At 36.3% G+C, this 27,148-nt stretch overlaps 2 protein-coding genes across 3 annotated transcripts; both read left to right on the top strand.

Annotated features, from left to right (window-relative positions):
- The first annotated feature begins 2,183 nt into the window (after positions 1–2,183).
- Positions 2,184–10,889, top strand: LOC125266605 (histo-blood group ABO system transferase 2-like). Its single transcript, XM_048187423.1, has 7 exons — positions 2,184–2,454; positions 7,643–7,672; positions 7,854–7,889; positions 8,071–8,115; positions 8,311–8,343; positions 8,439–8,573; positions 8,719–10,889. The coding sequence occupies exons 1-7, from the start codon at positions 2,393–2,395 to the stop codon at positions 9,407–9,409; spliced, it is 1,032 nt and encodes a 343-aa protein (XP_048043380.1). The 5' UTR covers positions 2,184–2,392; the 3' UTR covers positions 9,410–10,889.
- Positions 10,890–11,016: 127 nt separating this feature from the next.
- On the top strand, positions 11,017–18,690 carry gbgt1l1 (globoside alpha-1,3-N-acetylgalactosaminyltransferase 1, like 1). 2 transcript variants are annotated; one of them, XM_048187425.1, is made up of 7 exons: positions 11,073–11,174; positions 11,419–11,490; positions 11,630–11,744; positions 13,818–13,853; positions 14,185–14,208; positions 14,430–14,564; positions 15,034–18,690. In XM_048187425.1, the coding sequence occupies exons 3-7, from the start codon at positions 11,680–11,682 to the stop codon at positions 15,719–15,721; spliced, it is 948 nt and encodes a 315-aa protein (XP_048043382.1). In that variant the 5' UTR covers positions 11,073–11,174; positions 11,419–11,490; positions 11,630–11,679; the 3' UTR covers positions 15,722–18,690. The 2 variants fall into 2 exon arrangements, with proteins under 2 accessions (XP_048043381.1, XP_048043382.1); XM_048187424.1 differs by lacking the exon at positions 11,419–11,490 and having other exon boundaries at positions 11,017–11,174.
- Positions 18,691–27,148: the final 8,458 nt, after the last annotated feature.

Below are 27,148 nucleotides of genomic sequence, written 5' to 3'. Positions count from 1 at the left end.
ATGTTGGATTTGTTGTTGATCAATGGCAGCAATTTCATGTTTTCATTTCAGTAAAAGCTTCATGTAAAGCTTTTACTACAACGATTCCACTACCACTGTTCCATATATGCAGAATATGTGGTCTGCGTAGGGCAATAACTACCAAGGGGACACCATCCCAACCTCTATGAGGGCAACATCAACACCACACACCCAACCCCAGAAAGAGATTTCAACCAAGGGGGGCACTGAAGTCCTGCATAGGGGACTCATCTGACCAGTAGCTGCCCTGAGCAATTCTGTTACTTTCTTCTTCTCTTTTTCTACTGCACATTCTATAAAATAATGACTCACGCTGTTGCCAAGAATGCACACATTCAACACTCAACCAAACATGTAGAATGCCTTACATGCATTATACTATTACTGTAGTAAAAGGAAACTGAATTACAAAAACAATAGATTTCATATTTTCTCCAGTTAGAACCGAAACATGACAAGCAATGCAGTTTTCATAATGCCATCAACTGTTAGTATTTTGACAGTCATTGCGCTTTGATCGACTATATGTTCATGTTGAATAGAAAACTAGTGCTATGTTTTGACAGAATGACTCGATTTTGAACCAGGTTTGCTGTGTTTTGATAGAGTTAGTATATGTTGAAAAAGGTTTTTAGCGTTTTGAAATGTGGAGTTTGTGTTTATATAACAAAATATGGTTTGGGGCAGAAAATTAACTATTTGGCTAATTGTGTGATGTTTGTGTGTTGCTGTGTTAAGAGTTTAGAAAAAGTACTTTAAGTATTGCTAAACGCTTGTTAGCAATTGAAAAAAACTGTAACACCCTTTTATAGTCAACTGTCTGCTGGACACCTGCACTCAAAAAAATGAACTTTCACTGTTTAGTTTCACTCAAACCACCCTTGTTCTCATTACTTAAAAAACTCATTTAACTACATGAACGTAATTTAACTGCGTTGTTTCTACTAAAATTGAGTATTGTCAGCTTTACTTAGTAAGTGTTTGTTCAGTCAACTTAACATTGCTGTGTGAAACACGCACATTATTGTTGACATAACTAACTGTGCAGAGGATCCGTAGTTCCCAGCATGCTTTGCAAGGGACTGCATTAGGAGAGTAAATTTAGGGAGTAAAGTGTTATTTTATGTGTTTTTCAGTATAGGGAAAGAAGTTGTTAGTTTATGTTAGTGTTTAATGTTCAGTTATGTTGGACATTTAGAGTAGTTTCTGTAATGTTTTTGAATTTTGTGGTTACCATCATGCAGAAGAGTGTCGCCTGTGTTTAGGCTGTGCACACTCATATTCGCATGCTTATAGGATGAATTCCATTGAAATTCAATTGAGTTTGTTCAATAAATTATTTTTTGAGTGCATTTTGGGGTGAGGGGTTGCATTCTGATATGTTGTATCCTATTTATTTAAATGATTATTCAAAAAAAAAATGTGTTCACCTTACGTAATCAACATAACATTATTAAGTAAACTGCACATATAAATATTATGTAACAGTGACATTAAAATGATTTGTATTTACTCAAAGAAATTTTGTCAGCTTTACTTGAATTTCTTTTGTTCATTCAACTAAATAGTTTCTTGTATAAATTACTCAATATTGTTGCATGGAACCACTTGACACTTATTTTTTAAGTAAATCCAACAATTCATTTTTTTGAGTGTGTGTAATGAATAATTAGACTCACCTGTATTTGAATTCTTGTTAAATTAAACATTTGTAGTCTAAAATTTAGCTTTGCTCCAGAGACTTTCAGTGGGGTGTACTCATTTTTGCATCACCCTAATTTGAGTAAAAAAAAAACATTTTGTTCTCTAAGTTATATTATTAACCTTACTTTCATGTTATAAGTGAAAAAGATATTATGCTAATATTATACTAATTAACTAATATATATAACTATAAATAATTTCCTCCCCAATGTTATATTTTTATGACTAAATCATCAAAGGATATTAAAGATCCTTCCTCAAATAGGTCATATACGCATATCCAGGGTATGACAGAGTTTCAGGGTTTGTTGCACTCACTTGTTACACCTGGTTTTAAATTTCTCGTGGAACTGGTTTGGTTCTTTGTTCTCTAACTTTTTTATGCATGTTATTTCTATTTATTAGGCTATTTCCTGGCTCTTTTTTCTTCCCATTGTTGTTTTATTAGCTGAGGTTGATTTGACTATTAGCTTTGAGATTGTCAGAGAAATTTTGCTATTAGCATCTTTTATTTGTGCTCTTAAGCAGAGCCCCAGCCTGCTGTGTCTTTGACTGAAATGACACTCCTCCTTCCTTGATCTAAATATCTCTTGGTTTCTTCCTCTTGTTTAACCTACAGTTTAGTCTATAATTTCATGATATTGTGGACACAAGTGATCCAGGAATAATGCCACACCGTCAGAATCTTGTTTTCATTGCTCTTGTATTCTTTGGGACCGTATTGAGTGGGTATGTAATTACTCTTCATCACCATTTCCCAGGTAAAAAAAAAAAAGTACACTTAATGTACTTAAAGTGCTCTATTTTCGTGCACTAATGTTATACTTAATATACTAAAAATTCTTCTTTAGTACTCCTTAAGATAATCTTACCACTTATAGTACATTTGAACCCACAGTGTACTACAAGTGGTACCTAAATATATTTTTGAAATACAGAGATAGTATATTAAAAGCACATTTTAGTTCATATTTCATGGTGTCTCAAAATAGCACAGTTGAGTACACTTAGATGTTCTTAAGATTATCTTAAGAAGTACTAAAGAAGAATTTTTAGTATATTAAGTACAAAATTACACGAAAATAGAGCACTTTAAATACATTATAAAAATGTACTTTTTTCACCTGGTTTGTTGATTTGTATTTGGTTTGAGATTTGATGTGATAATAATGCAGTATTAATGCAAACTCTTGATTAATTATCTGTGAGCACTTGAGTCATTTTTCCACTGCATGATGTGTGGCCAGGAGGAGACTGTAGGCTATATGTTGTTGTTGTTGTTGTTTTCATATAGAAAATAAGTAATGCATCACATAAATACAAACATATATTAAATATTGAAATATTGAATTATCATTTAAAATATTTAAACCTTTTAAGTGACAGGTTGGAAAATTACAGGAGAGTTTAGAAGGATATTTTTAAAAAATAAAGATAGGCTTGTGTAAAACAGCAAAAAGCATTCCATCCAAAATGATAGTTTTGGTTTGTTTTCGCATTATAGTTTCAGAATTCTCAGCAACATCCCCCTGTTAGCAACATCCACTCTGACTTGTCTGTCTGTATCATTGTCCTCTTTGCTTGAGTGCTTTATGATTTTTCACTGTCTGAGAAAATGGATGTGTGCCGTGTGAACAGTGTCAATTGCGTGAGTTAATGAGTTTGCTGATTGCGTAACATTTGGCAGCCCTGAGTGACTTTAGCATAAACATAATATTTGTGTACTTCTAGATATCTCCTTTTTTTGCCATAAAATGTGACCCATTTAACTTGCTTAGCTAGTTCAGCCAGTTCTATAGGGTAAGGGTAAGGGTAAGGGTGGATTTTCAGCCCAGGATTTTTTTAGGCAGATCTGAAAAATTAAAATAACTTCTCACTGTACTCCTCCTCTAGCAACACCATAACATTTTAGATGTTGTTAGATCCAAAATGATTGACTTGGTCTCATGGGACCAGAGTATTGAGTCCCAGATTCTATATTTTGTAAATATGGGCTTTGGAAATGGCTAACTGACGTTATTGTGCTTTGGCTACAGTAGAAAGAACAACCATGCATGTCATTTCTGCAGGCTACATCTTACTCTGTGAGATAAACAGTCACTCTTTTCATAGCTTTTGCTGGCTCTGAGACACTCGCTTGGTATATCTCCTGCTCTTTGTCAAGCAAAAAAATCCCTCATCACTAAATGAAAGCTTAAAAATGAAGGCTTATTATTTTAGCAAAACTTACAGACTGCATCCAAACCTCTTTCCAGAGACCTTAGCGTTGTTGTATATTATCAGTATATGATTTTCTAATTCACATTAGATGTAATATAGCTGATGTTAGTTAATAAATAATCTTTCATTTATTCGTTTGGTGCATAATGAGGTTTTCCACCTTATTTTCAGAGAAACAGTTTATCTTTCCATAAGATTACCTAACTCTGCCATAGCCACACTCAACTTAAACACGTGGATTTTATGTATCTTATGCATTTTATTCCTTTATCATTCATGTTATTTATTTAGTAGTTGCGTTAAGTTATTGTTTATCTTTTATTAATAACATTTATTTTATTACACTTGTGTTTTCCTTGTGCTGATAATACAGAAGATGCTCTAAAAATTAGCAATCTCACCAATCTTTCAGATAGACCAACTCCCTCCACTTTACATTAATTCTAAATGACTGAACAGCCTCCTATTGGAAATGTTCTCATACTGCCAAAATAAAAGACCTAGGTGTGAGGCATGAAGACAAGCAGGCTGAAAGAGCAGCCGCTGAATCCAACTCAGGGTGACATTTGGCTAGCGAGTAGTAACGGCAGGGCAGAGCGAGACCGAAGGGTAGCAGCAATGGTCTGACAGGAACTCAAGGCACAGTAAGCTTTACACTCAGGTATCTTAGACACAGCGCTGGTCTTGCTGCCAGGCAGGGAGTGAGCAGCACAGGGGGCACTGCTTTCAGGACAGGACTGGAAAGACAAGAAACACAGCAAACAAGACAGATGACGGAGACAATACTCTACAACAACTAGGAAAAATTATAACTAGTAAAAGGCTAAAATGGAGAATACAGAAAACTAAAGCTAAGCAAGAGCTAAGAGAACTAGTAAAATAATAAAAAGTCTGGTGAAGATAAAAACCAGCAACTAAAGGGCACAATATAAAAGGGAGCAAAGAACAAGAGGAACAGGTGACAACAGACAAATGAGGACTCGATGAGAGAGGGAGCAGGAAACAAAAGGCACAGTTGAGCAAACTCAAACAAATGAGAAATAATCAACAACTAAACAAGAGGGCATGTTAATAAGAAACAGTGGCAGGAGCAGAAGAGCACATGGCCAACACAAACACAGAGCCATGTTGTGCTCAAGCACAACACACACAAAGACACATTAAACAAAGACAAGACTGACAGAACTGTCTGAAGAGATCCCTGTCACATAGTCCAATGTACAGGCAACAAAACAGGTCAAAACACAGGCAGGCAGTCCAAACAAACAAGGCTATAACAAAGGCAAACAGGTAATCCAAAGGCAGGCAGAAAGCCCAAACACCAAGACACAAGAAACCAGAGAAATGCTCAGAAATGCAGTGTTACGCACAATACTTCACATGAGATAAAAGAGTAAACAGAGTTTATATAGGCAGAGTTAACAAGGCTAATGAGTAACAGCTGAATGTAAACATGGCTGATTAGTCTGGGGAAAGTATTATGGGGAATGGAGTCCGTGATAGTGTGGTATCACGGACCACGCTATCACACTGGTGGTGATCACGGGCACTCTCACAGGTGATCGTGACAACATTTTTATCTATCCCATCCAGCAGTAACTGATTCATACAAGAACGGTTCTCTGTTCTCCATAGAGTTGCTGTTGGTTTGGCTGTGGCTTTGTCATTTGTTCATTGGCAGAGCAAATGATATTTAGCTACAAAAAATAGAGTTACTACAAAATAGGTGTAGTAACTGTAAATATTTTGTCTAAAATGTAAGTTTCTCATAATTAACTGTTTATTGAACAACAGTGTTACTTGAAAGTGATATCACGCCCTAAGTATAGTTCACTTTTTATGCGTACACAAGGGTCAGTGTACAGTGCGCATGATGCAAATTTCATCAGAAGAGTATATGTGTGTACTGAACGCACACCTTCAGATTTTGTAACCGTGCGTAGGTCGCACATGCGCATTTATTTATTTATTTTTTTTTTTTTTTATTGCAATAATTAGTTTATCCACAAGGTGGCAACCTTGCCCTGGGGGGCATTGATTCACAAGGTAATCTAATGGCTCGTTTCCACTCAGCGGTACGGTTAATAATCAATGCACGCGTTGCCTGAACCACATTTGTGTGTGGCGCCTCTTGTTTTTCATTGACGATTCTCTGTCAATGTTCTGCAGAGTGTAGCTCCACCCTTTTGGTAAGGTACTATTGTGCTTGGTACCGTACTGTACTGAACCGAACCGTACCGCTCAGTAAGCCATTAGAAAGTACCCTCATTTGTACAACTCTAGCATGAAAGAATACAAAGATGGGCTGTAACTCGTGGCAAGAGATTGCTCATAACTGTGAATGCGTCGAAATGAGGAAGATATTTTCCAAGGCTGTGCACAGAGTGTTTTCACACATATGGATCATTTGTTTTGTTCCGAAACAGGGACTAATTTGTTACAATGTTGCATTTTCTTCTTGGTTCGGTTCGCTTTCACACAGGAACGTTTCAAAGCGTACCAAAATGTGTTTATGCAAGTCACAGGCTGTCCTCTTATTGGTCAGATTTTTCTTAGCGTCATTCATAATGATTGACAAGTTCGCTCCATGAGCTTATTGTGTCTGTATTTGTAAATGTCGAGACACACGCAAACATTATGAATGTAGCCGTCATATGCTGTTAAATTATATAGGCTAGCCTACTATACATTCATATTAATGCTGCGGCAAATTCAAACGCGCGCGCTCTCTCTGGATGTCCCAGTGTTGTTTAGTAGGCTGTGTCAGTGTGTCGAGACCATGTGAATGTTATATGAAGCAGAGCTGGAAAAATGCTTTGTCAGGACAGCATTCTCGCACGGAGAAGTGCAATTACACAACATTTAAGATGAAGAGGCGCTCGTTGGTTTTCAACTATGGTAGCCTAAATAATGTGCTCACTCCCAGAATCAGACACTACCGCTTTTCATATCACATTTCCCCTTTTGAATTATGATATCATTTGGTTCGTTGGTCCGTTAACTGGGTCGGTTTGCTTTCACATCTCAAGTGAACCGCTCCAGAGTTCGTTTGAAAGCGTACTGAGACCACCACTTCAAGGAGGTCTCGGTACGCTTGTTTGGTCCGCTTTTGGTGTTGTCACTAAATGAACTAAATGAGGCAGGTGTGAAAGCACCGTAAAAAAAAACGAAGTATATCCAGGGCTTCACTCTCAATCATGCCGTTTAAATGAATATAAAACTTTTTGCAAGAACGCAAAAGCATTGAAATATATTTTTTCCTCCCATCTCATATTTTTTCCTTCATGTCCCTTTAGTAGTTGAGCCCCTAAAGGTGATAAATTTGATATGGGGGGGTAAAAAAATATTTAGCAAAGAATTCAAAAGGTTTGTAAGCGAACGCAAAGTTTCTTGGGGGAATACAAAACATTTGAGAATGCAAAAGCATTAACTTTGTTCACATCTTATATATTTTTTTTCCCACCACAATGTCTCTTTAGGGGCTCTGTAATTTATTCCCTGTCCAGATCCTGATGTCTTTCATTTTTGTGCTTTGTCTCAAAATTGTCTTTTACATTAGTTAATTGTCAAAAAGGATCATATAATCAACATTTTCATTATTCTACATGAGAAATACATTTGAGCTCTGAGAAGAAGATTAAACAGGCAAATATCTTGACAAAGATCTCTCCTCATGAAGTTATGTCTTTCTTCACAGGCTCATTTACCTACACACCAACCAGAACAGGTGAGTTTAGTACAGCTAGACATATCCATTACAAAAACATGGTGCAGATGCAGTGTATGTGTTGTTCTCTTGATTTGGGAAGATTGCATTGCTGAATATATATATATATATATATCTTTATGTATATATATATATATATATATATATTTATATATATATATATATATATTACTGTTTTCAGTTGCAAACAACAGATAATAGGAAAAGTCTTCATAAAGTAAGTGATGTAATGTATACACATCTGATCTCTCTCATACACACACACACACACACACACACACACACACACAATAAATACACATTTGTACTTATTTAGTACTTACTGTATGTGTATGCTTGTATACACCAAACACACACCATCATAATTCAAATGAATAAGAGATTGATTCTATTATCAGGCCAGAGGAGAAGCATAAAAACTTTGGATTGCACTCATCTCCGGGGTCTGTAAAACTTCATTTCATATGCTCTGATTATATTTGGTATTCAATTCTACGCACACACAATCAAAATGAATAGAGTTTTTTTTTTGCTATATTTTTTTTTTTCTTGGAGTAAAAAAAGTCAAATCTTGTTCAAGTATAGACTCTCATCCAAAGAGCTGATAATTTTATAGGTTTCTTTACATAATTTTATAGGTTTCTGTACAACCAGCCCAGTGTGCTGGTAGGGTGAGTGTTATATTTTAGTATTAACTTGTTTTTGCCCATTTTCACCCATGAATGGAATGATTACAGTGCTGTGTATGTTTTTGTTTTTAATACAGTCGGACAGACGTTGTATCTATGACCCCATGGTTAGCCCCAATCATTTGGGAAGGAACCTTTGACCCAACACTGATTGATTCTATCTACAAACAACATAATCTCACCATAGCGACCACTGTCTTTGTTTTGGGAAAGTGAGCTCTTCGTGATACCTCTAGTTTCAATATTTCTATCCTCTCCTCTCATTCTTTTTTTTTCTTCTTTTTAAAAAAAACAAAACAGAAATGAGTAAAGGATAAAGTGATAAACTAAACATATCTCCCGGTGTCTATTTGTCAGATACACACGTTTTCTCAAAGATTTTCTGGAGTCAGCAGAGGAGCATTACTTTGTTGGATTTCGGGTGCATTACTACTTGTTTACAGATCAACCAGAAGCAGTTCCTGAAGTAAAGATGGGTGAAAATCATCTTTTGACAGTTCGGAGGGTTCCGAGTATGGACAGATGGCAGGACATCAGTATGGGCAGAATGGAAATACTGGAAAAACTAATGGAGAACGAACTGGCCAATGAAGCTGACTATATTTTTTGCCTGGACGTGGATACAAAGTTCTATGGCCGCTGGGGGTCGGAGTCTTTGAGTCGTCTGGTCGGTGTGATACATCCTTGGTTCTTTGATTATCCAAGGGATCAATTCACATATGAGCGTAGACCAGAGTCTCAAGCATTCATTCCAGCTGGGGAAGGCGATTATTATTACACTGCTGCTGCATTTGGAGGCTCACTGGCGGATGTACATCATCTCACCAAAACCTGCCGGGAGCAGATGAACATTGATGCAACAAACTCCATTGAGGCGATATGGCATGAGGAGTCTCACTTGAACAAGTACTTCCTTTATAACAAACCCAGTAAACTGCTCTCTCCTGAATATCTGTGGCGGGACATCAGTATCAGTGTAGGCCAAGTGAAAATAATTCGCTTCTCTCATGTAGCTAAAAACAATGCAGAAGTTCGCCCAAATGTGTAACAGCTGTTGCCAGCATTCAGCTGGCAGGCCTACTGAAAGGGAATCTCAAGTCTGTCCACAAATAATACTGACATGAGGGACATTGACATCTGCCACCAAAGTCATAGTCATGAACAAACAATTATGAGCATAATGTTGGTATGTGGTGCCAGGAACAAATCTGCCCAAATCTTTTTTAATTAACACTGATATAAACTTTTCACAGTACTCTTTATTGTGTTTGTGCAATCAAAAAAAAAAAAAAAAAAAAAAAAAAGAAATTCAAAGAGAGTTAAGGGAAGACATTTAGCTACAGAAAACAGGTCTGAAGCTGAACCAATTGTGTATACTTGAAAAAAATATAAATAATTTTTCTGGGTACTACTGCATAAATATGATTTTATTTTTCAGCATGATCTCATTACTATTCATAGTTATTTGCATGCAAGGTTGCACCCATGAGAAAAATGTAATACTAATGCAATACTAGAAATTGCAGTTAAGGCATGACCAATGGACAGAAAAATGCTCAGTGGGTCAGCAGGGTCAGACAAAAACAGGTGGAGAAAAAAAAACTTCAAAAAAAATTAAGAATTAAGGTGAATAATTAAGTGTGAAACCATCAGGAACCCTTTAGACTCCAGTGGCACCATTTTCCAGAATTGCAACCTACCTGGAATCTCCAGAAGTGCAAGGTCTCAGGATCTCAGAGACTTTGCTATGGTAAAGAATCCTAAAAAATGACCCCCACTTAATACGAATCATAAGCTGAAGTGTTGTAAAATACATGAATACTGTTTTTTTATAGGCTTTATAGACAGACAGATTGAGAGTGACTCTTGAAGGACCAACAGCACATCCTCTTCTACCACTGTTTGAAGAATTTTTCTTCCAGAATCTGGCAGTAAGCATTGAAGTTTTTACAACATTTCAGCTTTTGATTCTTATTAAGTGGAGGTCATTTTTAGGATTCCACTGGTCATGCCTTAACTTTGCAATTTCTAGCATTAGTACTGCATCCTTCTCATGAGCATTTAACAATTTTTGACTTTTCAGTGTGTTAAATCTCTTTTTGTCTCATTTTATCTGTAAAAGAAAACCTGCCTAATAATTATGCACATTTCCAGCCTCTATGAACAATTATATATCACTTATAAATGATTAAATACAAAATTAATAGTATTTATTAAGATTGGTGGTTTGGAAATGGTAAAATGTGAAAAAAAAAAAATCAGAAAATCAATTTGCCTAATAATTCTGCACCCGGTGAATACAAAGATAATGTGTAGATAAATGTACAGTGACAATATACTAATTAAGCATGCTGAATTTTGTTAAAAGTGATGAAACTGTACATATTTAATGTCAATAATTAAAAAATTGCAGTGGTGTTTTTAGTCTTAGGGGGTAATTTTTAGTCTTCTGTTGTGTTGATTGGTTTTGTGATAATGGTTTTATGTTTATTTTTTTATTGATTTAATAAAAGTATGGATTAAATCTCTCTCTCTGTCTGTCTCTCTCTCCCTCTCTCTCTCTCTCGTGTATCTAACTCCACTGTTACTCTCGCACTTCAAAAGATAGTTTGTAAATTTTGTTTGTAGGCTACATGAATGAACTCATGAATATTCAAGTATGCTCCGCCCAGAAAAAGCTCAGAAACCGAAAATCTCGTAACACCTGTTCCACCACATACGTCATCGTCTTAGAGTGATCGCTTCAGGTACTGGAAGTTGCTGCTGGATGCGACTGTAGAAACGCGTGCCTCACGAAAATATTAAGATGTCGCGTAAGTTTATCAAACTGCATCTCAGCACAGTCTTTCGAAGGATCCCAACGTTAGGAATGTGTGGCTGTGGCTAAAATTATTTTTAGCGATGTGCTGTGATCAGTGATTGTTTTGATGTGCAAGGACGCCTGTAGCGTTTAGATCAGTATATAGGAGTTTATTTCTATAAATAAAATAAAAGTGTTTTTTAGAGCAAGTTCTTCAACTTTACAATATTTTGTACAGTTGTACCGTTTTATTTCAGTACCTGCTCTATACTGCATATATGGAGAAATTCAGGATGTGCTGAAGGATGTGGAACAGTCATTGACTTGCAGTATGTCTGTTTTTAAGTAGTAGTTGTATCTATTGTAAAGCCCCACCCTAGCCAGGCTTGTGTTTGACTTTCAAATCTTTCTCGCAACATGACAATAGCTACACTCTTCTTGTCTGATATTTTCTCACTCATTTTCCAGTTCAATCCATCAAGTGAATACGGACACAAGACCCAGCCGATACGACAATAATGCGACTCCGTCAGAGTGTTCATTTCTTCCTTTTTGGCATGTTTGTCGGCTTATCACTGAGTGGGTATGTAAAAACTTTTTGGAAATCTGTAGCTGGTTTTCTCACACTTTTGGTATTTGAATGTTAAATAAATCACAACACTGGTTTTAAATCTGTTTACGAAATGTAATTTTCATATATCTCTAAACTGACCGAAAGACTAGCTTTCTCAATTTGTCACTTTTGTAGTGAAATTAAATACTTGAAGCATTTTGCTATTTTTTTTTTTTTTTTAATGTATTTATGTGTTTGTTTGTTTTTATACAAGATAACTTGATAGTTATTTTTTGATCACTGAGGGAAAATGCATTTTCTATAGACTGTGTGCATGGTGGTTTAAGCTCATATTCTCACTAAACAAACACAAAAACAAAAAGCAGTTTACAACCTGTTTAAACAGCATTCATTACTGAATGCAGGTCTCGGAAGAAAGGAAGTGCTATTCTTGAAGATATAAGTAATTATACAGAAAGCCAGTGAGGTTATCTCCCTTCCTTCATGTTTCAATAAAACTGTAAAGACTATGTGATGTTCATGTTCACCGTATGTGTGGTTTTGGTAAGCCAAATATTGAACAATTAACCAAATGATGGAACATTTGAAAGGACATTCAGGTGTGTTTAATAGGAAATTGTGGATGCACTCAAAGGATTAGTTCACTTTCAAATTAAAATTTCCTGATAATTTACTCACCCCCAAGTCATCCAAGATGTCCATGTCTTTCTCTCTTCAGTCGAAAAGAAATTAAGGTTTTTGATGAAAACATTCCAGGATTTTTCTCCATATAGTGGACTTCAATGGCCTCCAAACGGTTGAAGGTCAAATTTACAGTTTCAGTGCAGCTTCAAAGCGTTCTACACGATCCCAGATGAGGAATAAGGGTCTTATCTAGAGAAACCATCACTCATTTTCTAAAAAATTACACATTTTAATCATAAATGCTCATCTTGAACTCTTGAGCTCTTCTTCTTCTGCTCTATTAGAATTACGGCAGTGTAGACACTGCTAAGTGTATTACTGTCCTCCACAGGTCAAAGTTTGAACTAAATTGTACTTGCACTAGCATATTGTATATGACAATTTAGTTCAAACTTTTTTTATATATTTTTTTTATTTAAAACGTATATAATCTTTTATTTTTAAGAAAATTAGTGTTGGTTTCACTAGATAAGACCCTTATTCCTCATCTGGGATCATATAGAACGCTTTGAAGCTGCACTGAAACTGTAATTTTGACCTTCAACTGTTTGGAGGCCACTGAAGTCCACTATAAGGAGACAAATCCTGGAATATTTTCATCAAAAACCTTAATTTTTTTCAACTGAAGAAAGAAAGACGTGAACATCTTGGATGACATGGGGGTGAGTAAATTATCAGGACATTTAATTTAAAAGTGAACTAATCCTTTAAATAAAATGATTCAGCCTTATATAAAGTCAAATAAAACTAATATGCTCTATAAAGCCATATTAAAACCAAGAGGTTCCTGCTGAAAGTAAAATTCCTAATGGTGCTTATTGATAAGACCCTTTTTATTGGTTTTAAATAGCAGAAGAGCAGTGCGTTTTTTAGAGTGTTGATGTTATTTTATTTATTTCATTTTTTTTATTATTCAGTTGTTTTTTTCTGCTACTGGGTTGAGTGGGTCATTTTCCATGCATTATGTTCCATGTATGTAGCCTATAAATAATTTCATCTTAAATATTATTTTATTTTATTATTTATCATCTTAAATATAATTTTATGTGAATATAAATAGACTTGAAAGTGTACAATATGGAATGTGCCACACATTTAAAAGTTGAAAAGGCACAAATTCTGTGTTATATTTATTGCACTGTAGATATTTTATTTTACAGTTACATTGATTTCCTTCTTTCCCATTCAAGAAGGTAGGAGCTGCGCATATAGGCTAATATTTAGTTTGCGCTCTTGAGGTTGATAAACAACATTTTCTGAAGGTTCAGCAACTCCCTCCACAGACCACTGACAAGGAAAAAAATTTTAAACTAAAATTTACTTCTACTAAAGAGTGTGTGAGCGTCTACACACATTTCCAAAAGATCTCTGCTTATGGGATTATGTCTTCTCTCACAGGCTCATTTTCTTGGGCTACACTTCCAGTTGCTTTAGGTAAGTAGTCTATATATGTTTACGTGAACATTAAACATTCAATTTCAGTCTGATCAAAACATGTAAAGGGTTTAGTTCGAACCAGTCCAATTATTGCTTAAGTCGGGCAAACAGATAAAACAATAGCTCAGTTTCGTTCTGCATTAATATGCGTAGTACACATGCTCCGAAATCCTTTACATGTTCGATAATTATTATGCACTGTGTCACGTATAAAGACTGTTGTTCAACTACCCAAAACCCCGCCACTGTAGTTTGATTACAGTGCTATGATGAGGTCTGTTGAGTTATTCAGTCCTGCTCCTGTTTAAAATTGTGTTTTGGTTTGCAGAAATCAACAAACAGACGAATTAGGGTAAGTACTCAATACATACACACAAATAAATTCATTCTCTCTTCAACGTATACAAAAAAGCTCATGTGCACTCTTGCACAATAAGACTTGACAGAATTAACTGTTTAATACCCTTACATATAGCTTATGTACTTTCAGAATATTTATTTATTTACTGTGTACACATGCCACACCAATGTTTGACTGTAATCTGTGTGTATGTGTTTGTGTTTAATACACAGTCGGACGGATGTTGTTTCTATGACCCCATGGTTAGCCCCAGTTGTTTGGGAGGGAACCTTTGACTCCATACTGATCGACTCTATCTACAAACAACACAACATCACTATAGCAACCACTGTCTTCGCTTTGGGAAAGTAACAAAATTTCATACTTCTCAAACTCTCAAAATTGCTCTTTTCTCTCTGTAATATATCCATATTCTCGGGGGACTTTGTGATGTTTGTAGATTTTGGTATGGAAGTATTTTAGGCCATATCACACCTCACACTGATGCTGAAGAAACATTTCTGTCATTATCAGTGTTGAAAACAGTTGTGCTGCTTAATTTTTTTTTTTTTTTTTTTGAAAACATGTTACATTTTTCAGTCAGAATTATTTGATGAATAGAAAGTTCAAAAGAGCTGCATTTATTTGAAAAATATCTTTTGAAACATTCTTACCCTGTCTTTACCCTCACTTTTGATCAATTCAATGTGTCCTTGCTAAATAAAATATTAATTTCTTTCAAAAATGTATATGAGGCCAGTATTATTACATATACATTTATATGCATACACACATAAAATGGATATTTTAATATCTGTTTCTCTCACTCTTTGTCAGATACACACGTTTTCTCAAAGAGTTTCTGGAGTCAGCAGAGGAGCATTACTTTGTTGGATTTCGGGTGCATTACTACTTGTTTACAGATCAACCAGAAGCAGTTCCTGAAGTAAAGATGGGTGAAAATCATCGTTTGACAGTTCGGAGGGTTCCGAGTATGGACAGATGGCAGGACATCAGTATGGGCAGAATGGAAATACTGGAAAAACTAATGGAGAATGAACTGGCCAATGAAGCTGACTATATTTTTTGCCTGGACGTGGATACAAAGTTCTATGGCCGCTGGGGGTCGGAGTCTTTGGGTCGTCTGGTCGGTGTGATACATCCTTGGTTCTTTGATTATCCAAAGGATCAATTCACATATGAGCGTAGACCAGAGTCTCAAGCATTCATTCCAGCTGGGGAAGGCGATTATTATTACACTGCTGCTGCATTTGGAGGCTCACTGGCGGATGTACATCATCTCACCAAAACCTGCCGGGAGCAGATGAACATTGATGCAACAAACTCCATTGAGGCGATATGGCATGAGGAGTCTCACTTGAACAAGTACTTCCTTTATAAAAAACCCAGTAAACTGCTCTCTCCTGAATATCTGTGGCGGGACATCAGTATCAGTGTGGGCCAAGTGAAAATAATTCGCTTCTCTCATGTAGCTAAAAACAATGCAGAAGTTCGCCCAAACTAGCATCTTTGTGAAAGTTTTAATTCACATAATGTTGCTTCACAAAAAAAATATAATTTCGCTTTCCCTTAGTTTTGAGACATAAACTGGTCAAATTGGTTTAACAAAGCATTATGAACGATTAGTAAATCACAAATCTGAGTCAAAGACACGTTGCAAGCACAGGTTTCCACAAGGAAATTTCAGTTTTAAATATGACTGAATATGTTGGATACCTTGTTAAATCCTGATTAAATAATGTGCCATAATTTTTTTTTTTTTATGATTGGTAAGTCAATAAATATGCCACGTGTGTAATATAATGGTCTTGTGAGCTGTGAATCAGTACTAGATGTATACCCAGATAGCATGGTGACATTGAAATGTTGAGTTTTGATCCAAACCATCATTGAGATTGATATTGTTTAAGGTTTAAAGTGTGTTGGATCAGCATTGAAATTTTGATGAAAGCTGACAGCACACATGGGTGGAGACAGTGACATTGAACTAACAGTAACGACCACAAGATCATGCAGGTATCTCTGCAGAACACTAGTGGGTGTTTCCCAATCAGTGGGGCGTTTTCAAACCACAATGGGCTTTTCAACCGCTTTACTCGATTTGCGCTAATCCACTGGGGGCTTGGTGTAGGGGTGGGCCTTCATGATTTTAGCAAGTCTGTTGAAAATGTTGAAAAACATCCATTGTAGTTTGAAATTGGCCACTGATTGGTAAATGGCCATTTTGGTTTTGCACATGCATTTCACAGTAGTCTAATTAATTCCTCCTCATTAAAGAGAAAACACTGGTGCATCCTATAGAGTAGTCTTGTTTGGTGAACTACCTGACTTCTCTGGGTTTCAAACAATGGTGCATCTTTCTTATTTCTGTTCTTTTTTTTGTGTGTGCTTGTTATTTGCATTTGATTTGTTACTGAATCTAATAAGATATATTTATATAAAAAATGTATTGAATTACTTGAATAAACCATCCATTTTCTAATTCTTAAAGTGCACACCTCTTGCTTTAGTAATATTTATTAGGAATTTTATGATTAAAAGCAAGTGACATGAACGTGAGCAGGAATATCATACTTTACACATAGCCCATGTATTGCATCTATTACTCAATGTTTGCAGAGTACATTGCCTTCTTTCCTTTAATATGGATGAAGGCAGATGAGGATGGACAATTAAAAAATGAGAAGCACGCTTTTGATAAATGTGACATATATAATACATTGAGTTGTAGTCGATAGGATTATTACCTGACCTGGGACTTGATGCTATCCTGTGCCTTATCTCCTGCTCCCTCATTACCGCTTAATCAGGTAATCATTCATATTCCTGAATCTGTATTAAATGAGGAATGTAACTAATCTCCGTTCAGTTTAGCCTGTTTCCACTGAAATACAATCACAAAAAAACTGCACCTTGTGTTTAAGAAAATGACTGACATTGCTATTTTGTGATATTTAAACAGATTGAGGTCTACATAAGGTGAATCTGCAGCTTTAAAGAAATGTTCGTTTAAAAAAAACCCAAGCTCTTTTATTCTACAAGATAAACTTACTTGAATGTGTATGTAGTTTCACATAAAATGAACTGTGATTTATGTAATGCCCATAGTTCAGAGGTGTTTGTCCATTTTGCCCCACTCTTAAAGAATTTAATTTTCTATCTCTTTGTCACTGATTGTGTTAAACTGACAAATAAACTAAACTGACTCAATTGCTGGAAAGGTGTCATTTATATTTTAAAACGTTTTCCCAAAAGTTTGAAATGGTCAGAAATTTGTACAATGAAGTGTAGCTGAATTAGTATTAATGCTGTTCAGAACATTATTTTATGTTGACATTTCTGTTGTCTTTTCAGTGTTTCAACAAAAGTGATTTAGAATCAACATCATGTTAACATTGATCAAACGATATTACTAATGATTTATTTTTGTTAATTTCACCAGTAATGTTGAATCAACACCACAATGTTGATGCATTGATGTTACCATTGATTATTTTTGTTAATTTCAGTATTGATTCAGCATCAGTGATGTAGAATCAATCATAGTGTAATGCTGATTCAATAGCATTACCATTGTTTTTTTGTTTTGTATTTTTGTTCACCATTGTTTCAACATTAAATGTGGAAAAACGCTTCATAATGTTGATTCAATTATATTATCATTGATTTTCTTGTTGAAATCTCAACATTGTTTCAACATTAACTGAAAGTACAAAAGTTATGTTGAAAAAATATCACTTTGTAATGTTGAATCAATAATATTACCATTGATTTGTGATTGAAATCTCAACATTGCTTCAACATTAACTGAGGGTGCAAGAGTGATACTGAAGCAACATCACCTCGTAACGTTAATTCAATGCATTTAATGTTGAGTCAGCGTTGATGCATCAACACTGACTCAACATTGTTTCAATGATTACATGCTATCTGGGTACTCATATAAAACATCTATAAATATTTTTCTGCTCTACATTGCAAATCATGTTTTTAAGCGGGTTTCTAGCAAGAAAAGATTGTAACATTCTTAAAACAACATTCCGAGAAGCAACTAAAATATTAAGACTTGCTTTTTGCATTTTGTCTTCTATTTACAATTCATTGAATATCCCACAAGCTGTAATATGCCATTCTAGTGTCTTTAGGTTTCATTTCACATGCATTGCATTTGTAATGTTATGTTTGTACTGTAATATTTGTATTATACCACAATATGTGTGCACTGTAAAGTCCTGAGATTGTATTGCAACCTGCCACTCCTGTAATTCAATCCTCTTGTTTGCCCACCTGTCCCAACTATTTAATATGTGGGCAGAAAACCTTAGAATGTTTGTTAGTCTATCAGAATCAATGATGCTATTGTGTAAATAGTTTTTTATTAATTTATTTTGAAGGGATGGATTCTGGAATCCACTGCCGCTTCAATATATATCTTTTAAGTTATTAATCAACATATATATATGACTTCTTCAACTGATGTTAAAGCATTTCTTTTCCTTTTCAAATACTAGAAAATAAGTTAATATCGTCTGTACCTCTCACTGAGAGATAAGAACATGTTATCAGTATGTTTTGGGAAAGTTTCCTGCTCAGAGCAGAGCTCAGATCAACTTTAGCCTTGGAGAAGCTGCGATTATGTGTATCTGTGTATGTGTGCTAAGTGTTCTGTGCAGGTCCCTTGTTACTGGTTGTCGCAGCCCTTGGCTTCTTGAATACGAGGCAGAGAGTCTCTAACAGGTGCAATTGTTTTTATTCTTCTAGAACCAGCATAAGCACCGTGAAAACTAAAAGTAAACATGCAAATAGCTGGTTAACAGCATAACACATAAACAATAAATGGCTCAATTAACATGTGAAACTTAAAAACATTTTCCGGTAACAGTCAATGTAGACATTTACATCCTTAAACATTTTCTACACATTAACTAAAAATACACACCTCGCTCCGCTCACCAAGGGTGCAAACTTTAGGCTTGCTGCTTCTTGGGTTAGTTGCTAGCTTTATGATCTCTGAGCTAAACAGCACACAAAGTGTGAACATAAGACAAAGCAACTTAACAAAATGTAAAAAAGGGATCATATAACTACTTAAAGTTAAAGAGAGCAGAGAGAACAGCACCAGGATTACTCAAACTGTGTTAACTTACATAGACGAGACGAGAAAAATCTGATGAGTGTGTCTGTTGATCAGCTATACAGGTTCCTGGGCTCAAAGCCTCAAACCCAGTCACATGAATGACCTATATGACCTCTGAATTAATTACCTATAGCGGTCTCTAGTGGCCACTTACACTGGTGGACAACTGGCACTCTGCTGGAGACCAGCAGACGTCATGTCATGACCCCAAAAAGACATCCAGTACCTAAATCCAGGGTCCCCTTGTCAGCATCCTGATGAATGGAGATATGCTGTCCATGTGTGGAAGATTACCCAATTTGCCTATGAACTCCTTGTGAGACTTGAAGCTGGCTTCTGCTGATGAAACTGCAAACTATTCTTCATTACATTTTTCTTCAATTTATTCATTTTTTTTTTTTTTAAACTTTGACTCCGGGTCTTTATTCAACATATCTGGTTTCAAGGGTCCTAAACTATTTATCCCCAACAATTTAATAAGATGTGGATTTTTCTTTTGGCTTGTTAGGGTGTTTTCATACCTATGGATCGCTTGTTTTGTTCCGAAACAGGGACTAAATTTGTTACAATGTTGCATTTTCTTCTTGGTTCGGTTCGCTTTCACATGGCAACATTTCAAAGCGTACCAAAATGCATTCAGGCAAGTCACATGAGAGTACAACTGTCCTCTTATTGGTCAGAGTTTTCGCTGCGTCATCCATCAAAATAATGATTGACAAGCTAGCTCCATGAGCTTATTGTGGCTTTATTTGTAACTGTCGAGACACACACAAACACTTTATAAATGTAGCCGTCTCTCCCGCAGTTAATTCATATTTGCTGCGGCAAATTCAAACCCGCGCTCTTTCTCTCTCTCTCCATCTCTGGATTTCCCAGCGCTGTCTAGTAGGTGACCTGTTGTCCGTGTGTCTGTCGAGAGAGACCATTTGAATTTTATAATGAAGCAGAGCGGGAATTGAGACTTCGTCGGGACAGCATTCTCGCACGGAGAAGTGTAATTACACACCAGAGGCGCTCGTTGGCTTTCAGATATTGTAAATAATGTGCTCACTCACAGAATCAGACATTACTGATTTTTATATCATATTTTCCGTTATGAAAATGATATCATTTGGTTCGTTGGTCCGTTAACTGGGTCGATTGCTTTCACATCTCAAGCGAACCGCTCCAGAGTTCGTTTGAAAGCGTACCGAGACCACCTCTTCAAGCAGGACTCGGTACGCTTGTTTGGTCCGCTTTTGGTGCGCACCCGAGTGCGATTGCTGCTTTCCCACCTGCCCAAACGAACCGCAGGGCAAACGAACTCTGGTACGATTCAACCGAACTAAATGAGGCAGGTGTGAAAGCACCCTTAGTATAAATGGGTCCTGTAGAAGCATTGAACTTTAAACTTCACTTCTACTATTTGTGGGCTAGTATCAACAAGCAGTCCAGTCATTCCTCCATGTGATAAACAGTTTATCTTCCCACTTTTTAGGCAGCAGCAATCAGCACTCCAGATCTTGCCGGTAGTACACAATGACGTCAGATTTTGTGACGTTGCTCCGACTTTTTTGGCTACACTCATTGCTGGTCTGAATCAGGGCTATAGCCAAGCCATAACAAATAGACTCTAGATTGCCTCGATTTCGCCAGGTGGACTAAAAGCAGACTACACATAGCCTATCTAATTCAGAGCTAAATCGTGACTACAGATAGACCATGTCATGAAATGACACATCTTGTAGAAATCATTGACATTGCGAACATGATGGGATATCAACCATCTCATGCACTTCCTGTCCAAAAAATACAATAAATCAAGACTGAGTAAAGGTGGGCTACAAATAGCCGGTCTGACTACGAGCTAAATTGCGGCTACGCACAGCCTACACATAGAACATGTCAAAGATATGAAACCAAACACCTTGCAATCCCTGTTGACTTCGCTTACATGATAGAATATCATTTATCTCGTAAGTTATTTTGGCAAAAACGACATGGAACCAAATTAAAGATTATTTTGGCTAAAAGTCGGTTACTCATAGCCGGACTATATCGGGGTCTATAGTTAACCAAGACATGACATGAAATGACAGACAGCTATTGCTTGCTGGGTAGTAGTATCTCCTTATTTAGCGGCCGTTTACATGACACTGTTTTCAACTAAAAACATAAAACTTTTAATGCGTTTTGGCTGTTCATTCACACGACAATAGCATTTTGGGTGCCCAAAAAAAGCAAGCTTTTGAAAATGGGTTTCAAAGTGCAAGTTTTTGAAAACGGTCTCCATGTAAACAACAAAAATCCGAATCTGTGGAAACGATAACGTCATGTACATGCGTATTACCAAAGTCCCTTTAAGGGTGCGTTCACACTTGTCATGTTTGGTTCGATTAAAACAAACCCTGGTGCGATTGCTCGGTTAGTGCAGTTCATTTGAACATGTGTGAACGCTGCCATCCGAACCCTGGTGCGCACCAAACAAGCGGACCGAGACCGCTGAAAAGATGGGTCTCAGTCCGCTTCCAAACGAACTCTGGTGCGGTTCGAATATGAACGCAACACGGACCAAAGACATGTAAACGAACCAAAAACAGGAAGACGAGACCCTAAAAAGGACAGAATCCTCACGCATATCGTTTTTTCTTGTCATAGTCGCGAGTTTGCCCATGATAGGCATCAGACGCGCGTCTCCACGCAGCAGATCGTTTGTGTGTGACGGATGGATTCCCGCCGCTGTTTTGACTACTTTATAGCCTACATTTTATAAGCTCTTCACGAGTTCCCAGCTGGCCAATCACATGCAGGCTAAACACACACAACAAGCGCATTTATTTTAGCACACAGCATTGTTTTGGATGTTCGGTAAATTCCGTCTCAAAATAGGCAATACGTCATAAAATCTGACCAATCAGGTTGTGAACGTACCCCTGTGCCTTTATGTTCGGTTATAAAATTGCCAATCTGAACGCTAATCGGACCAGGACTAAATGTTTTTTTTTCTTCTTCTTTGGTCCGGACCAAATGAACCAAACTACAAGTGTGAACGCACCCTAAGACAAGTCATTTCACTCGGCGGCCATCTTTGAAGCGCCTCTTGGGCATTCAAGTGCAGCTGATCTCTTTGAATGGGGAAACATCAAATTCTCCAAAGCCGTTTGCCAAGCTTTTGATTAAATTTCATATTTGAAATAGCAATGAAATCTAACAACAACTTTCTCATAAAATTTGTTTTTAAACGCTCTAATGCTGACAAAAAACGTATTTGGTATAGAGCAGTGTTTCTCAAACTGGGGTACGTGAGGTGACAAAAGGGGGTACGCGAACAAAATGCGGAGCAGTTAATTTAACTCTACCATACCTTAAAATAATATTAAAACCGAGCATGTATTTCTAACTGGCAAAATGCCGTAAATAAATTACATTTAATCAAATTACCTCATGTTTTGCAGTCTAAAATGACTGCATCCACACAAGCAGCATGCATATGATAGATTGCGTGCAGTCTGCTGCCTTAAATCGCGCTAAATTACTGCCGTTCTCGACAATGCACCTTTGTAAAAGTGGGGATTTAGCACTTGCATGAAGAACAAATATAGACACAGATAGTGGATTTATATCAATTTAAGACTCAAACTTTCTTCGATACAAAAACATACCTTGTGTGAGTTCTTGTATTTAATGTTGATAACGAGGGAGAATGCAATTGTACCCAAATATCCACATGACTGCAAACGTGCATAATTATACAACAGGTCAAAAAATAAAACTTACATTTTAAACACAGTACTGTCAGTATTTACTCTATTTTGCAACGAAAAGATATTTCTAACGAAAACCAGAGCAGAACTACAACACACGAATGCGGCTTTGAACGAATCGCGAGAGTCAATGATTCAATGATTCATTCACAGCCACTTGCTTCGTTACTGAATGAATGACTCGATGACTCCCTCATAAAAACAGTTGCTGCCACCTACTGGCAGTTTTAGTTTAATATTTAAAAGTATCACTTCGTTTTACCATCATTGCATATTTCTCTATTCTCTAAACGTTTTTTATTTAAAACATTATTTATTTTATAAAGTTATTCATAAACGTAAAAATATGCACTGGAAAATCAATTTAGGGGGCAAATATTGTCCCTTAATGGAAAAGGTGTGACTGCAGTCAAAGTGGAAGAGAGGTACACAGAAGGATGGGAATCCCTTCAGGGGGTACTCCACACTAAAAAGTTTGAGAACCACTGGTATAGAGTACCTCAGGGATGATGTTTTTGTAGGCCAACCTGGATGTTAGCGGCGCACGGGTTCCCTCGATCGAAAACCTATGCATTTTTCCCATAGACTTTGCAAAAAATAAGCTCTGTGTTTAACAAAGGGTTATGACACTTACACGTTTCGTCTATCAAGATAATCTTAACAAGTTAACATTTATACATTTTGAAGCCTAAATAAAGTCATCAGATATAAAAAGCTAACAGTAGGCTATAAACAGACTACAGCACATGGTCGCAGATCAACGTCACCACCACCAAGCTTCCTCAAACTTTATTTTAAACATGCTCGCTGATTATGATCTGCGCTGTGTATGAATACTTATCCACTTTTTCATGAGAAATGCTGTCCAAATGTCCTGTTTGTCATGATGACGTCTAAAGTCCCCGCCAGTCCCTTTTAGCAACTTGTTAGCAACGGCCGTTTTTAAGACACAATAACGGTTAAAAAAAATCACAAGTGGGTTATAACTGGTGTGTTTTATGTCATAGATCAAAACGTGAAAATATTTAGAGGCTTTGTTAACCACAGACCTTATTTCAGGCAATTTAGCAAAAACCCATTCAAAAACCCACAGACTTTATGGCGATGGAACCGGAAGTCCTAAAATACTAACTCGCATTGGGGTTTTGCCTACAAAAACACTCTATTACATGTTCAGTCTATGGTGTTTCATCGCTATCTAATGGCCTGGCAGCAGAATACAGCGTTTTTAGTGAATGGGGATCATTTTGACAATGGTGTCCTCTGTACGCAGAAAACTCAAAGGAAAAAACTCTGCTTCAAGCACATCGAAGCGTACCCTTAGACAAATGCTATTGTTTGATTTGATTAATAAGCTTGTTGGCTTGCAACTCAGCATTTCAAAAACAGGCTTCTGAATTTTTCCATTAATGGACACATTAATTTTTCCATTTTCACTGTTAAAACTATATAGTCCATAATTTTTTGTATTTATGCAATAGCAACAGCATGTAAAGAGCAATAAACGTGGCCAATACTTCCCAAAGCCAGGAGAGGGCGCTGTTCAATAAAAATACTGCAACATGAACCTTAGTGAAATTGCTGCTTGGGAAGAGCAGAAGCAGGAGACAACGTTATGATAATAAAAAGAGCAGAGTTTATTGAATAATCTTAGTTGCATATGTTTCAATTCTCATACTTCGTCTGAACGTCTCAGTGCTCATGCTCAGACTTTGTCTGACCACTACAAATCCAACAAGTGTTATTATAACACAGCAAAAAACATGGAAAATGACTGCTTTACAAGATCGTCCTGTGAAAATGGAGCCATTCTCTTATCTCTAACTCATAGACAAACATCCCATGAAACTACACAATATAAGATTAAACAACAATAGAAATTAAATAATAGGCTATAAGTAATGTAAAAAAAATAAAAAAAATAAAAATAAAAACGATGTATAAATTATATCAAATAATAGCCTATGAATAAATTGTTAAATGATAAATCAAATGACAATTAAATAAGTTACTAATTGATTATAGATGATAAAATTAAATCATAAAAAACTAAGAAAATAAAACATAACAGATGTCACATAAAATGTTGTTTGTTTGGTTAAGATTATTTATATGCCTTAGATATTATCCTACTGTTTATGATAATTGCATGTGTGCTTTTCTATTCCAAATCATTTCTATTTCTGTAAGGAAAAATATATATGATAAAGTGACTCAGTCTGGCTGATCATCATTATCAAAAGCTCATTAGCAGATTATTATCTATAGCCAACTTTTCTATTTTTTTTAATTATGTGTCCATGGCTTACCATTGAAAATGAGACTTTTCAGGCAAAATAATAATAACTTGGTTAAGAATTGACAAAAATATAGTGCATACATTTTACTATAAGTGCTAGCCATACACATTTATAAAACTTAATAAATAAATAAATAATGTTGTGTTGTTTCAACCCATGTTTAGATCAAATATGGACGAACCCAACTGTTGGTTTAAATTTTTTTATTTTTTAAACCCAAAGATTGGATTTATCTATATTTGACCCAAACATGGGTTAAAACATTCCAGCATTTTTTAGAGTGTGGGAAAACATGAGACTAAACAAAGTGTATATTATGTTAAAGGCACAATATGTAGTTTTTTCACCTATTCAAAACAAAGGCGTAGTTTGATGATACCGAGATTGGGCGCGGAATCTTGGGAGTTGTCGTCTTCACCTCACAGCCAGTGGAAAAGAACCACGACAGGACTCTGGAAAAAATCATGTTCATGGATGAGATTATAAACATTACTGTAGTATGAAGCAGAGCAGGACCGAGTGCTGTTGGAGCTGAATGAGGCCACTGAAGCGATTGCTAATGAGAGATAACACGACATAGGCCTCGCGAGCAGCAGAACTTTTATTATGCCACAGTCGCCGCTTCCGCTTCTTCCTGTCAAGCGTATGTGGGGTAAAGCAGTGCTGTTTTATCATATTAGATAAATTTGAGTGTTTAGAAAATTATGTTATAACGTTACTCTGTGCGTTCGCTCGGCGGCTGCTATGAGACACTTGTTGCACACTGCAGTAGGATAGATTGATATAAGAATATCATATTAATAAATGCTGGATGGTTTGTGTTGCTAAATGGCATGCAGTTAATGAAACATATTGTATGAGGGACAAAATGCTGTGTTACTAAAATAAAGCTGCTGATTATGCTATGTTATCCACTTGACAAAATAGTGTTTTTCTCTGAGGCATGAACATAGTATTCGCGTAAAAAATCAAGAAAACATGATTCAAACAATAAGACTAAACGTGTTTAGCTTTATAACAATAATTAGTTTTCTGTCTATAAATGTATCCAAACAGTTGTTCCCTTGTCTATTAAAACTTAATATATTAAAGCAGGGGCGGCGCCAGCCGATTTTGCCGGGGCTTCAGCCCCGAATGTTTTGAGTCAAGCCCCGAATGTAATGACTGTCACTGAGCAAATATGAAACTGTACAATAGCCTATGTAAACCCCCGAAATCATAAGTTGCTTTATTTCATTGCGCTTTGGCTTTGCATATACATACAGCCTGTAAAAATAGACCTTAAAAATAATCTAGCCTATAGAAAAAATTTCTTTGCTGTCGGTAGCCTATGGGCTATCCGACCATACCTCGCACACCGCAGTTGTACAGAGCCACGCCTCCTGTCACTCACTCAGAGCAGCGGCAGGCCTCGAGAATCTCTTTCGGTACGGTGGAAGGGTTTTTGTTATATAACAACCGATATGACAACTTTAGCACATTTATCAGCTATACATTCATTAAGTGTTTCCCATTAATGACCCTCTGCTGCCGCCACCGTTTCATATAATGAACTGAAAATTGAAAACATACTGCCAACGAGCTAAAATCGAAACCGTGATATGGCTTTGTGCCTTTATAAAAAAGCAAATGACAGCGATTAAGTATATATACAGTCTGTCTGTGCTGTGTGTTTTAAAGAGAAGTGCGCACATTTGCGCACGCGATCAGCTGGTGATCTAGTGATCAAAATAAAAGCTCAAGGATTTATC

The sequence above is a fragment of the Megalobrama amblycephala genome, linkage group LG4 (assembly GCF_018812025.1).
Source record: "Megalobrama amblycephala isolate DHTTF-2021 linkage group LG4, ASM1881202v1, whole genome shotgun sequence".
NCBI classification, from domain to species: domain Eukaryota; kingdom Metazoa; phylum Chordata; class Actinopteri; order Cypriniformes; family Xenocyprididae; genus Megalobrama; species Megalobrama amblycephala.
Note: the sequence above shows the minus strand (reverse complement) of the source record. Positions and strands in the feature narration are given on the sequence as shown.